Source organism: Myotis nattereri (assembly GCF_964212035.1).
Source record: "Myotis nattereri genome assembly, chromosome: 2".
Lineage (NCBI taxonomy): Eukaryota > Metazoa > Chordata > Mammalia > Chiroptera > Vespertilionidae > Myotis > Myotis nattereri.
In genome coordinates, this window is record NC_138076.1 from 12,406,412 (window position 1) to 12,421,375 (window position 14,964).

General features: G+C 43.6%; 1 protein-coding gene across 3 annotated transcripts in view; it reads left to right on the forward strand.

Moving 5' to 3' along the window:
* The window catches only part of MTUS1 (microtubule associated scaffold protein 1), a gene marked incomplete at its 5' end in the record, with an annotated part of 94,404 nt that overhangs the window by 74,109 nt on the left and 5,331 nt on the right, over positions 1-14,964 (forward strand). For all 3 annotated transcript variants that reach the window (XM_081084728.1, XM_081084729.1, XM_081084730.1), the window contains 4 exons: positions 10,737-10,951; positions 11,941-12,046; positions 13,311-13,384; positions 13,539-13,634. In XM_081084728.1, the coding sequence (XP_080940854.1) occupies positions 10,737-10,951; positions 11,941-12,046; positions 13,311-13,384; positions 13,539-13,634 (491 nt within the window). The remainder of the gene's footprint in view (positions 1-10,736; positions 10,952-11,940; positions 12,047-13,310; positions 13,385-13,538; positions 13,635-14,964) is intronic.

Here is a 14,964-nt window from a genome sequence, read left to right on the forward strand (position 1 = left end):
TATGCTTAATTTCTAGTTGGTCCTTTATCACAACCTCGAGGGTCTCACTAGATTTATCAGGGGTCTCACTAAATTTATCGGCGGTTTCTAGAAGATTCTTGAAAAACCTTATAACCATGGTTTTGAACTATATATCCAGTAGTTTGCTTTCCTCCATTTCTGTCATTTGTGACCTCTTTCTTTGTCTCCACATTTTGCCTGCTTCCCTGTGTTGATAGAGTGGCTTTCTGTGCTAGGTATCCTATAGGGCCCAGTGGCCCAGCCTCCCCAGTTACCTGAGGTGGACACTCTTGGTGCACCCCCTTGTGGGCTTTGTGAACAGTCTTGTTGTAGTTAAGCCTTGATTGTTGTTGGTATCTCTGGGAGGAATTGACTTCCAGGTCAATTGGCTGTGAGAATCAGCTGTGTCTATGATGAGAGAACTTCTGTGCTGGAGACACCCTTATGGGACAAGAATTGCTTCAGTGGGGCTTTGGTGCTCACTGAGTCTGCCCCCTGAGTGTGTCCCTTATGGATCTGAGAAGTTGTAATCTGGATGGTCCCACTCTGACCACTGGGTACACTGGCTCTTGGATCTCTAAGGAGGTGCTAATTTAGCCTCTGCCTGAGACTACCCAGCAGGAGCTAAGGAGAGATCTGCAGATTTCTTTTCTTTTTTGGGGGTTTGGAGGTGCCTAGATGAGGCCCAGCTGTGAAGCAGTGCAAGCTGCTGTGGGGCCTTGGGCCTTATTTTGGATGTTTTGGGTCTCTCTGACCCAGCTGCAGTTAGGTAATTTTAGATTGCAAAGGGCCAGGCCATTCATATGCCAAAGCCTCTGCGCACAGCTTGGGTGGGGTGGGGTCTCAGGGAATCAACAGGGTGGAGCAAACAGCTATGGCTGATCCTCAGTCCTACCCTAAGAGGCCCCAGGTCTCAGTGTCCTGGTAATCGCTGCAAGCACCTCTGAGAGAAAGCCGCCTCGAGTTCCGACCAATGCCAGACAGTCCAGTTTCTCCCCGTATGAGTCTGTGTCCCCAGAGACTCACCCGGAACTGGAGTTCAGGGCCGTCCAGAGCTTGTGACTCCCTCCCGATTGAAAAAGACAACTGCGTCCTCAGTTGCCAGCCTTTCCCCGTGCACCTCCGTACCTCTGCACTTTACTTCCGCAGCTCCTCTGAGTCTCAGTGTGCTTTTCTTTTTGCTTCTAGTTGTAGAATTTCCACTCAGCCAGCCTTCCTGTGGTTCTGGATGATGTCCATTTTGTCTTTTAGTTGTAGTTTTGAAGTGGTTATGCGAGGCAGCAATTTCAGGTGTTTACCTATGCCACCATCTTGGTTTCTCGGCGTATATTCTTCTTTATTTATATGAATAGATACAAGTTTGTACTCTGATCTTGTATTAGGTATAATTTACACACAATGGAATGCTTATTGTTTCATCAGTTTTGACAAACACATACCCTCATAGAACCTCCCCCTTTATCAAGGCACAGAATATTTCTCACATCCCAGAAACGCCTGCCCCACTCCCCAGGGCTGCTTTCAGTAGCCCCCTCTTCCAAAAGAAACAAACAGGGACCTGATTTTTATCACCATAGGTTACTAGTAACTTTGTCTATTGTAGAATTTCATATAAGTGGAAACATAGTTTGTTCTTTTTGTGTCTGGCTTCTTCCACACAGCATGACGTTTCTGTGGTCCGTCCATGTTATTTTGCAAACACTGATCTTTTCATCTTCTAGCAAGCACTTTTCCATATCACCTCCTGTCTTCACTGAGGCCATGCTTAATGACGATGGGCAAGTCTGTTCAGTGGGTGTAGCACACACAGTGTTGTAGTGGAGAGAGGATCTCATTGTCAGCTGTGTCCCCATCCACCCCATGGCTTCCACTGCAACCTGGAGGGTGATGACTACACATTTATTTTCCTAGTCCTCTTGTCCTGAGCAGCAGGTGTGTTTTCCCTGGTGAAGATCTGCCTCCAGGAGAGCCAGTCCTGTGTCCTCACACCTCCCAGACTTCCCTGCCCCTTGCACCCTGAACACTCTCTGCAGTGTCTTCTCATTCAAACCTCAAGGTCTATGCATCATCCTCCACAGTGGCATTACTGTTCACTCACCAGCCATGCCAAAGGCTGAGGTCAGGCTCCTTGTCCTGCGTCCTCCACCTGCTACCAGGCTGTGTTCTCAGCGTCGCTTGGCATTCTGGCCGCTGCTGCTCTAACTTAAGCACCATCATTTCTGACCTGCAATATATTACACTGCTCACCTAACAGGTCACCTTGTCTCCGGGCTTGCTTCTCTCCTCTCCACACGCTACTGGGACTATCCTTACAGTAAATCTCACATGTGTCCTCTACTGTTTTTGACAGAAATGACTCCATTTTTTGGCTTTGGGAAAAAATCCAGACGTAATCAAAGCCACCACATAAGATTGGACTGTAACCTTCAGTCCAACTTGATGATATCTGCACGCTCATTTCCCTTTGTTCCCATTGTCTTTCCCCTGCCAGGCCCCCGCCACAGGTTTATTCAAACCTATTCTGCACGTCTTTGGCACAGGTTATCCCCGCGCTGTCTGAAATGCTCTCTCCCCTTTTCACTAACTTGCTATTTTTTGCCTCTCAAATGCCTCCTCATTTTTCAAATCCTACCTAAAATATCTCGTCTTCAATTGAGTTTCACCCAGATCTTTCAAGCAAGTTGATTAATTGTGCCTTCTACTATACCCTTCAAGTTGCTCTTATATATGTATTTATAGGCCTCCTCTCACAGTCGAGAACCGTGAGCTGTTCAAGGGCAAGGTCAGGATGCCTTCCTCTTTGTGGCTCTATAGCTGATACTCTAGTGAAGGGATGATTTTACTCAAGAAGGACTGGAGCTAGGGAGAGCTGGTTTCACCCTTATAATATGCTAGTGCTCGTTGGCTTTTGTGCACAAATGTTTTCCTATGCACTGTTTGAAAATAATGTGTCTGTTTTTAGGAATGAATCATAAAGTCAGGTGAGCTGTTATTTTCTTAGAAACATTTTACTTTATGTCAGACAGTCCCAGGTAATCAGATCATTTTGAAAGTGTCAACCCCTGAAATAGGTTACAGTTCATTTTGATGGGCTATATCCACAGCAAACATACGGCCTGTGATGGGGGATTGATTTGTCATTCTTACTCCTAGTAGAGTCATGGTGGTGTCACAGAGAGCCATAATTATGATATTTGGGGGTTCCTATTTTTTTTTTATTAATGTTAACCATTGGAAACACATTTTCCATCTAAATGAATGCAAAAATGGACTTATGTATTTCAAAATTATTTCTGCCATAAGAAATAATAGCTCACTTGTATCTTTTTATGCATTTGTCCTGATTGTATTTAATGATACAAATAAAATTTTAACCCCTAATCCACTAAAAATTCTTGGAATTACATTAATAATGATATAGGATGCTAGTTAATTTTGCCCTCTTTATGTAAAAATGATGAGGTGAGTGAGGCATTAACATTTATTGAGTGCCTACTCTTTCCTAACATCAGCTCTAAGTCTACTGGTTTGCATTTTTAAAATATATATATATATATATATATATATTTTTATTGATTTTAGAGAGGAAGGGCAATGGGGGGCGAGAGATAGAAACATTAATGATGAGAAAGAATCACCAATTGGCTGCCTCCTGCATGCCCCCTACTGGGGATTGAGCCCGCAACCCCAGCATGTGCCTTAGACCGGAATCAAACCCGGGACCCTTCAGTCCTCAGGCTGACGTTCTATCCACTGATCCAAACCAGCCAAGGCTGCATTTTATTTATTTTTTATTTATTTATTTTTAAAAAAGAAATGAAATTGCGGCTTAAAATTTAAGTAACTTTCCTAAGGTCCGTAAATTAGAGAGCAAAGCACTGGGTAAGACCCCAGAAGGACCGACTGCCAAACTCCTGTTCATCGCAGCCGGGAACGCATGTGACAGTATTTTAAACGTTGGGAAATCATTTTAGATTCACATTAGCTTGCACTGATAACGACCTTTGGGATCCTTTTATCTGAGTGAAGAGTTCAAGAAGTCTTGTTAGATTAAAATATGCCTCGTTATTACCCACTAGGAAAAGCTAACGTGGCTTTGCCCAAAGTGGCAAACAGTTTATCTAATGCCCGCCTAGCGGGTGTCTGAACGTGGCTACTTCACACCTTGGGGATGTGGCTTTTCGTCCTCTGCTCAGTTGTGGTCTAACAAGGCTGTGTCCTTAAAGTAGCTTTAAAACTCGTCACAGTTAAGTCACTCTTTGGTTACAGGACTCCAGAAGTGCTTTTTGAAATGGGCTCTGATGAAATATCTACTAATATAATGAAAATCAGTTGTACATAAAAATAAATCTTTATCCCACTGAAATGATTGAAGATGGAGTTGATACCACCTCAAACGTAGCGCATTCTTTTTTAAAAACGTATCTTTATTGTTGCAAGTATTACAGATGTCTTCCCTACTTCCCCTTCTCCCCCCCCACCCCCCATTGACACCCTCCACCCCACTCCTGTCCCCTCCCCAAACCTTCCCAGTAAGCTCATTCTTTTCCTATCTGTGTGTCTCTATCCTAAACGTAGACTTGGGCTGGTTGTGTGTATAGGTAAGAGGCCGCATTCTCTCGCCTTGCATGTTACCAAGGGGATCTGTTTTGAAAGTCCATTGAGTCTTCTTTCCTTGTCCTAACTTGTCCTTGTCCAGTTTTGACATGTTCAGTTTTTTTCCTAATTTCATGTCATCTCTCTGAACAGTGGTTCTCAAACTTCATTGCGTGCTAAAAATAGACCTGGTGAAGATGCAGGGTCCTGGTCCTGACGTCAGGAGGTTTGGTGGAGTCAGGCATCTGCTTTTAATGCTCATGCAGGTGACCCTGACGCGGATGCTCCCTGGACTATACCTGGCACCACGCCCGCTGTCCAGAACGTTGTTTCTTTTATGACGAAAAGTGCATACGACTCAAGGAAGCACCTAAGAGAGTAAACAATACCAAATGGCTTTAACTGAACTGAGTCCGTTCTTGTACAGGGCTTTCCAAAGTTTATGCATTTCAGCAACATTTACCTGCCCTTTTGAACCTTGAACCCTAAAAATGAATCATCAGGGAGAAGGAAAGGCCGAATAGTACCTGGCTCAAAATCACCTTTTTATTAACGTTGCATTTAGTCTTTTGGTGGAAATGTGATTTGCTTGAAGTTTGGACTAATTTTTCTCAGGCCTGAGGCTGAGAGCGTTGTGTCAGTTATTGAGTCAGACTTTTGCCTCCAGTGCACTTTCATCCTAAAGGTTTTCATTGGTCCATGGAATGTGTGTTGGTGTGGTTAGGAGAGCATCTGTTTTGCTGGCCGGTGAGTAAGCTGAAAAGCAGCAGAGCCTTTTATTGGAAGAGAACCTGAGGCTCCGAGGATGCCCAGCCGGCACCTGTGTTCTAAGATGGGCTGATTGGGCCAGATCATCATCTCAGGTAGAGGAAGAATTTGCCAGGACTAGTCAGTGTGGGGAAAGAAAAGATCATTTCTACCTGCCTTATCTAGTCATCTTTCTAGCTCTCGCCAGAGCAGCGGTTCTCAGCCTGTGGGTCGCGACCCCTTTGGCGGTTGAACAACCCTTTCACAGGGGTCACCTAAGACCATCCTGCATATCAGATATTTACATTACGATTCATAACAGTAGCAACATTACAGTTATGAAGTAGCAACGAAAATAATTTTATGGTTGGGGGTCACCACAACATGAGGAACTGTATTAAAGGGTCGCGGCATTAGGAAGGTTGAGAACCACTGCAGAGAATTAAGCCCTAATACCCTGAGGTGTCCATTGTATGTAGGAACTCACTTTTCTCTTCCTCATCTCAGGCTGGGCAAGGAGCCACTCAGATAAGGTTCCAGCTCTGTGGGGTAGAACCTGCATTGGAAAAGGCTGAGCGGATTGAGCTGTAGACCCCATCCAGACTCTTCAGTTCCATCTCCAGTGAAATAAGATTTTATATAATACCGATTGTATTAACTCAACATATATCCTTTCTTCTCTAACTTTGGGCTCAGTTTGTTCTTTTTCTAGTTCCTTAAGGCATAGAAGTGGAGTTTTTATTTGCGTCTGTATTGCTGTGAACTTCCCTCTTAGAAATGTTTTGCTGCATCCCATAAGTTCTGGCCTGTTGTATTTCCATTTTCATGGGTCTCAAGAAACTTTCTCACTTCCCCTTTAATTTCTCTTTTGACCCATTGGTTGTTCAGGAGAGTGTTAATTTCCATGTGTTCATGAGTTTTCCAGTTTCCCTCTTGTTGTTCATTTCTAGTTTCATGCCATGTGGTCAGAAAAGATACTTGGTCTGATTTCATTCTTCTTGAATTTGCCATGAATAGTTTTTTGACCTGACATATGGTCTAGCCTAGAAAGTCTTCCGTGTGTCCTCAGGAATGTGTGTTCTGCTGCTGTTGGATAGCGTGTCCTGTCTATGTCCGTTAGGTCCATTTGGTCCATTTGGTCTGTAGTGCTGTTCAAATCTGCTGTCTCCTTGTTGATTCTCTGTCTCAATGACCTTCCATTGCTGAGAATGGGGTATTAAAGTCCCCAGCTATTATCCTATCACTGTTTATTTTTTTCTTTTAGCTCTGTTAGTTATGATAGTACTTGTAGTAATAAATGTGAGGGTACTTTGTAAAGTATGAGCTGAGTTGAAGAAGGTTAGGCTGTATTATTTATGGGAGAATTAATTTGGTAGTGCAGGCTTTTTGTGAAAGTACATTTCTGATAAGTTATGATTAATGGAAGGCTTTGAAATCACTTTGTGTCAATTCATATAATTCCCTAAGGCAATCAGGAAGCCATTTGTAACTAGTTTTGAAATTTAGTAAAAAAACCTTTCTCTACCACAGGCCTGCAAATTTCTAGGTCACATAAAAAAGTGGTACCTCTTGGAAAGTGCAATGTGGGGCTCTTAGGAGTAAATGATTGTTCCACAGACAGTTTGTGAAGGCTCACTCTATAAAATACAATGTCGTCTATTTCACTTTATCTTCACCAAACTATAAGCTCTGAGCAGGTGATATTTATGCCTACCTTGTGTATCAGGAAATTGATATGAAGAAAGTTGGGAATGACTGTTGTAGGATAGTCTGGGTCCCTACCCTTTTGTTGTTCTTCTGTAGGCTACTGTCTCTCCACAAAATAACAATTTACTTTTAAAAAATGGCTTCTTGGTTACCTTGTTCATTTATATTACTATCTCCAATTTTAAACAGATTAAACTTCCTTTTAAGAGAGGAACCAACATAATCACTTGCCCTGGAAGTATGTCATGACTGGATTTCCCTTCATAGAATAATAATATGAAATAGTCACGCTCCTATGGTAGTAGGTTGAGTCCCCATTCGTACTTCTAGGGCAGGGGGACAGGGGAAGTAAGATAACTGTTATGCAAGATGTTAACACTTGGGGATGCTAGGAACTCTCTCTACTCTCTTTGTACCTTTTTGTACAAATCTGAAATTATTCTACAATTAAAAGTTAAAAAAAAACACCAAACTATGTTTATCTGAAGAAGTGTATACTATTGAAGAAAACAGCAGAGGTGGCCAGAACTAAAAGCAGGTGCCTGATATCCTAGGTGGCCAGAGAGAGATTGAGAAAGAGTCCCAAAGCGGGCAAGCAGAGCTGGAGACCGGCATCTCATTTCCCTCGGAGATGGTGCAGAGAAGGGGATCTCTGCTCAGAGAAGCACTGGTATCCACAGCAGGCCTGCTGGAAGCATCTAGAAAAAGCACGTGCATACAGTTGGGGAGTGAAGTCATCTTATTTTCTAGTTGGTCTTTTCTTTCACAATCTCTTATATGGCATCACAAACATTTGCAGGCTCTTCCCTGTGGCCTCCCCAATTTTCTTTTTCCTTTTATATTTTATGTCCAATGTAGATAAAAAAAAAAATCACCTAAAAGTTGGGAACATCATATTGCATAGAATGCCAAGAAAAAGAGTGGCAGAAAGGGAAGATTTGATGGATGTGTGTGTGAGTGTATTTATCTTCTTTGAATGCTAGACAAGCAGTGCTTCTTTTTAACTGTCAGATGCTGCCATGGAAATCCACGCATGTCTTTGAGGGCTCTCCAAACACATGTGAATTGGTGACCTTTAGCAAGGCTATTAATAAGAACATCTGTTACATACATACGATTTCGTGCGCTGGGCCTCTAGTTAATAACATCTATTACATACATACTCTGGTTAGGCACTAGGCCTGGTGCTTCACATGTATTATCTTATTTAATTCTGCAGGGAAGGCACTAACATTTTATCTCCATTTAAAATGAGGAAATGCAGACTTAGAAAGCGTAAGTAAGTTTCTCAAATCACATAGCAGGTAAATGGTGTGGCTGAGATGTGAACCTAAGAATTCTACCTCTTTTCTATTAAGACATGTATTTGCATTCTTGAGAATTAAAATATTTGTGGTTATCTCATGATGAAGCATGCTACGGAGACATAAAAATTAAGAAATTTCAGTATTATTTCAAAAGAATATTAAAATTTAGGACCATGGTTGTCTAATGGTTTTCTCTACACGTAGCACATTTATCAGTTACCAAAGGGAAATTAGTCTCTTCAAAATGGAAATAATAGAAATCCGACCTCCCCCTCTTAGGAAAGCCGCCAGGACTAAGTATGGCTCCATTTCCTCTCCTTGGGGATGACTGCTAAAGGACCTGGGATACGTCCAATTCTATTTCCCAGAGATTATATTTGACTCTGACATTGGGCATTTTCTAGATGACACCCAAAGAGTTAGTGGAAAAAGATAAGTATGAAGCATTTCACCACTTCTTCTGAAATATCTGCTCCTTGCTCGGTTATCGATGTTTTAAACTGTCAGGGAGTGTCCCTACTTTTTTCCTGTTTTTTGTCGTTGGCCCCGAATTCCCAGGCCCGGTTTCTCCCAGGGTGAAATGTTGACTTCTAATCGGCAACACTGCTCATGTTTTAGGGCTAATCTTGTAAATGAGGGGGCGTCTGTTTTTCTTATTGAAAACTGTATTCCTCGTTTCAAGGCAGATTGCTGGCGATGGCTTTTCCAGTCTGTGCACGAAAGTCGTCATCCTTCTGCTCTTCTGCAGGCAGTGGGCTTTCGGGGCCCTTAATCAGACTTACTTTTAAAAATCACCTCATGGAATGATGTTTTAAAAATGAGGACAAAGGACTACTTTGTTACTGTGTGGATTTTGTATTTATCCAATAACTTCTAGATAAGTATCGCCTAACAGTGTGGGAAGACTCCTGGCTTCTTAGTCTAAATTCTGAAACATTGCGTGTTTGATGGGGGCTTTGCTGGGTGTCTGACTAGTTGGCTGAAAGCGAGTGGGACTGGAGAAGAAGCCAGGAAGGGGCAGGACTGAGAATGGGAGTCGGCAAGCGGGGGGACATGAGCAATATCTCCTTAACTGTAGGAAGTGCGAGGACAAGGCCATGCCTACCATCTGGGGTGACAGGGACGCTGGGAGTGCCCTGAGAACTTCCAGTGCATGTGTCCTTTAAAAAGGTCTTTCTCGAGCCTTTATGCCGAATAAATGTTTCCCCAGGAGCCCAGGCCAGTGAATTAGAAATAAAGCCCTTTGTGTGAGTGATCACTCAGCCCAGCTGTTCTCCACACAGCACAGCAGCGGCGGGTAAACAGGGCAAAGGTCCGCGCACAGCTGTGGGCTGACGTCACCATCTGGGGCTGCGCCTGTGCACTGGGCTGTGTACTAGAGCAGCAAATCACCCGCTCCCCATCTGGCCCAGCTTCTCCCCCCCTCTCCCCTCCCATCTGTCTGTCTGTCTGTCTGTCTGTCTATCTGTCTATCTATCTGTCCTCCCCCACTGGCAGTGGCGAGCTTCCGCCTAGAAGCTCTTCTGCTTTCTAGTTCTGATATGAGCATTTGGATGGGCTAAACTATCATTTTCTCTACCCTAAAACCATCATTTTCCTTCCATAACTCCATATCTTACAAAAAGAGGGTTTAAGGATTAATTTAACACATTCACCAGTCCCCATTTTCTGTTATCCCACTTATCTGTATTTACCATCAGTGAAGGAAGGCTGGAAAAGTCCAAAGTCAAACTTTCTGAGAAATGAGATCTTCCAGGCTTATATAGTGAGTGGGAGTATGTATTTGTGCGTGAGTTCTGCAATGTACTGTTGGTAATTCTGTTGGTAATTCTGGTGAAGAGTAGGATGTTCTGATTTTAAGTTATGTTTATCAAATTACTTTGCCTTTTTAAAACAATTAACCTTTCAGTATATTATTATTATTGTCATATTACGTTATATAGCTTTTAAAATGTGTTTTTTTTTCCTAAAGTTTGTATGCTCTGGTGATTTGTTTTCAATATAGTCTAATATTTTGTTGTTTATTGCTGTATTTTTTAAATAAATTGAAATCAGTTCAAATGAAGTACAAGCTAAATCCATTTGTTCTTCTCTCTGGTCTTCCCTGCCCCTTCTGTGTCTTAGCTTCTCCCTACTTGGCTGCCCTCAGAGACACCTGGCCAATCAGAGCCTCCTCTCCTTATGGGCCCTGCACTGATTGGTCACCACGGAAAAGGGTGATCTTCACTGGGAACCTGGCTCTTCTTCACTGTTTAATTCTGTACTATTAGGTTTGAAATCTGGTCACCGAAGAACTGAGATATCCCAGCTGTGTGTGAATGTTATGAATTTAGGACACTGAATAAGTCAAATGTCATCTTTCTCTTTTTTCATCTCCAGTCACTGCTTCGACCACCTGTGAGAAATTAGAAAAAGCCAGGAATGAGTTGCAAGCAGCTTATGAAGGATTTGTCCAGAAGCTGAACCAGCAGCACCAGACGGATCTCACCGAGCTAGAGAATCGGCTCAAAGAGTTCTACACCGAGGAGTGTGAGAAGCTCCAGAACATTTACATCGAAGAAGCAGAGAAGTACAAAACTCAGCTGCAGGAGCAGGTCTGGGCGTTAGGGACCAGGGTGTCCTTGGCTCTTTACTTGAATTTTGTTTGTTTGATGATCTACTTCCTTTATGAACTTCTCTTTGTTGAACATCCTTTTTATTTATTTAAAAATGTGAAAAGGGTGGGGTTTTTTAAAATATATTTTTATTGATTTCAGAGAGGAAGGGAGAGGGAGAGAGAGAGAGAAACATCAATGATGAGAGAGAATCATTGATTGGCTGCCTCCTGCACGCCCCCTACTGGGGATTGAGCCCGTGACCCAGGCATGTGCCCTTAACAGGAATTGAACCTGGGACCCTTCGGTCCACAGACTGACGCTCTATCCACTGAGCCAAACCAGCTAGGGCAAAAAGGGTTTTTAAATTAATATTTTTCTTATGATGAAAGCAATGTACATGTGTTGAGCAAAAGGGAAGGAAAAGGATAAAATTAAAAACAACCCTTTATCTTATTACCTAGAAATAATCCCTTTGTGACCATTCTGTTGTTGTGCTGCTAAATTTTGGGTTGAATTTCTTTATTTTTTATAAAATGGCCCTTGTTTAATAACCCATAATTTTCACCTATTAGTATATTAAAAGCTGCTCTTTAATTTCCTTGTTCCCTTTTTAAATGTTTAACATTTAGCAAATATTGAGAGTACCTACTATACGCCATGTGCTAGGGACTGAGGATATAGAGGCCACCATGGCAGGGGTGGAGCCACTGTGTCCTGTCACCGGGACACACCCCCTCATTCCTTGTGATGGATTCGCCATGTCCGTCAGTGCGCCCTGGCGAGCTGTGTGTCTGATCCTGAGTGGGATGGAGTGAAGGCCTGGGAGTGGCAAATTCAAATGGGGTTGGTCTTGACATGCGTTAGGTAGGCCTTCAACTTGAGGTCAAGTTTCTGTGTCAAGATTCCTACTGTTACTACTTACTGTTCAACTTAGGACTTCTGATTCTACTGGTAAACTGTTGTTTTGTTGTGTTTTTTTCTTAAAGTTTGACAACTTAAGTGCTGCCCATGAAACCTCGAAGCTGGAAATTGAAGCTAGCCACTCAGACGAAGTGGAATTACTGAAGAAGGCCTATGAAACCTCCCTTTCAGGCAAGAATGCTTGTTTTCAGTTTAAATAGAATAAGATCTAATGGAACGGCATGATACGTTTTAAAGCGGACATGATTCATCACTTCCTCCTCCAGAGAATGCAGTTTGGGGTGTTTTGGCTTCTTTTTGTATTGCTCATTGTTAGTCATGTCCTTTCCCCTAAGGGTGCAAATAATAGTTTGTTATAAATGACAGCATTTTAGGAAGTAGGCAGGCTTTTAAAGAACGTAAAGGCCTTTTAGGAAAGTCGTATTTGACCACCTTAAGTTCTGGGACATGGAGGTGTGAGTTCATATCCTGGCTGTGGTACGGGGTCCATGCTGAGAACTCTTGCTCACCAGCACACCTACACACCGACACCACTGTGAAAAGGGAGATGGCTCTTGTTGAATGAAGAATCTTTATTATGTCACCACGATTGGGAGGGTTCAAGTGGAAGGAAAAGAATAAGAAGCTGTTTCTTTCAGAACATGTTGGCCCTGTAGCCCAAGTTGTTACACTGAACTCAGTGTATCCTACAGAGCAGCGTGCGGATGGGTGGTAAGGACAGGCTGTGTGACCTTCAGCGAAGGCCTTTTTCATCAGGAAGTACAGCCGGCCGGTGTGGCTCACTGGCTGAGCATTGACCCCTGAACCTGGAGGTCACAGTTCCATTCCCAGGCAGGGCACACGCTCGGGTTGCAGTCTCGACTCCCAGTAGGGGGCGTGCAAGAGGCAGCCGATCAGCGATTCTCTCGCATCATCGATGTTTCTCTCTCTCCCCCCCCTTCCTCTCTCTGAAGTCAATACAAACATTTTAAAAATTTAGAAAACAGAGTAGTTGTGTGAAGTCCCAGATGGTAACATGTAAAAGTGACCGGCCCGGGGAAGACATTTAGTAAACATTGTTTTCCTTCCTTCCTTCCTCCTAGAAATGGGTTTAAGTTTAGATTTCTGTTTGGTTCATGACATGCAAATGGAGAACACAGGAGCTCCAGGGCCGGGGGCTGCAGGCCAGGGTTCGAGGCCAGTCCCCGAGAGTCTGCTCTGTGTCCCCTACGCGCTCCCGGCCCCTGTGGGCCTCAGTGACCGCAGTAATAAACAGGACTATGTGCCTTTCTCGCCTCACAGGGCTGATCCGAGAACAGGTTAACTTATATGAAAGCATCGCACAAATGTGAGGCAGCAGCCATACTGCTTTGTCACCAACTCTTAAGAATATGTGCTTAACAACTACAGAACACAGTGACCTCACAGGACATTAAAATATACCACTTCTTTCCAGAAATCAAGAAGAGCCATGAATTAGAAAAGAAATCACTTGAGGATTTGCTTTCTGAGAAGCAGGAATCCCTAGAGGTGGGTACATCTCAATACAAAAAATAATAATAATAATAGTAGTAGTTCCTGAGCTTTGGGGTGTGTGGGTTTGGGTATGTTTCTGTGCACATTCTGCTGTGTTTCTGGTGTTGGCGTGCCGACTCATGTCCACATTTCATTACTTGTGTTTTAGAAACAAATCACTGACCTGAAGAGTGAAAATGAGGCTTTAAATGAAAAGCTGAAATCTGAAGAACAAAAAAGACTCTCAAGAGAGAAAGCGAATTTAGTAAGTCGCGCGATCCTGCATCACTACTGAGTTCTTCTCTTTAGCCGCCTTTTCAAGTCGAGTTATGTTCAGCAGCAGAGAGACAGCAGCGTCTGGAGCCCTCTCAGCTCTTGAGCTGTGCTGTTTAAACTGTGCCGAACGGCTTCTGTGTTTAGGGGTGTGTTTTTAAAACCTTAAACACTGGCATGCCGATGAAGCCCAGTAGACAGGGTGTCCTCCCCAAATGTGTACGTCGTGTTTATTAAAATACATTTCATTTTCATTTAACAGCTACCAGCTGTTAAAGGCTGTATACATTTGGGGGGGATACCCTATATATTGCAAGTGGTCTAAGCTAATACCTACAGGAAGACAAGAAAAGTATCAGTTTAGGGGCAGGCGTTTGTTTGAAGTCTTCACTTTTTTTTTTAACCGACTGCTATATTGAGATATAATTTATATACCTTATAAAATGTGCAATTCGGTGGTTTTTAGTATATTCACAGAGTTGTGTGTTGGTCCCCAGTATCTAATTCCAGAACATTTGTATCAGCCCTAAAAAACCTAGTACTCATTAGCAGTCAGACCCCCCCCCCCAAAGCCCCAGGGGGTCACCAGTCTACTTGCTGTCTGTGTGGCTTTGCCTCTTCATTTAAGCGGAATTGTGCCTGTGGCCTCCTGCGTCTGGCTTCCTCCACGGAGCGTCCGTTCTCGGCGTCCGTGCCTGTTACAGCAGGTGTAGGGACCTCATGCCTCTTCTTGGCCGAACAGTGTTTCATTGTATGATTGCTCCTCCCTTTTGAAAAGTACAAAACTTTTCTCTCTTGTAAGCTCAACTTGCTCTTGTAGCTTGTACCCTCACTCCCCTGCCTCACTCCTTTTTTTGGAGAAAAAAAAGTTTACCGCTTCTGTTTTGAGAGCCACTGTCCATAGCCTGCTGCCCTGAGGCTGGAAGCAGAGCTCAGGAAGTCCCTGGCGGGGGGTGGAGGGGGGTGTCTCCCACTGTCCATTTGTGTCATACGTTTTGGACAGTTAACTTGAATGTCTGTAGGTAAAGGAGTCGGGGCATCTCCCCTGGAGTTGGGCTCTAAGAAGGCGTCTCCCCTTACGTGGCGTTCATTTGATAGACTTCGGGTAGTACTGTGCTCTCTGCCGAGTCGGTGTTGGGGTGTCACAAAATAAGATGACAGGGAGTCACGCCTGCCCTAGGACGGCCAGGCCAGCGCAGTCCCATCACACTAAAAACCCAAAAGGCATAGTGCGGTACCACCATCCCTGTGGTTTTCCAGAGAGCCCTACGTATGCACGTCTTTCCATTCCTGGGCAGGTGCTGACCTTGGTGAGAGAGAAC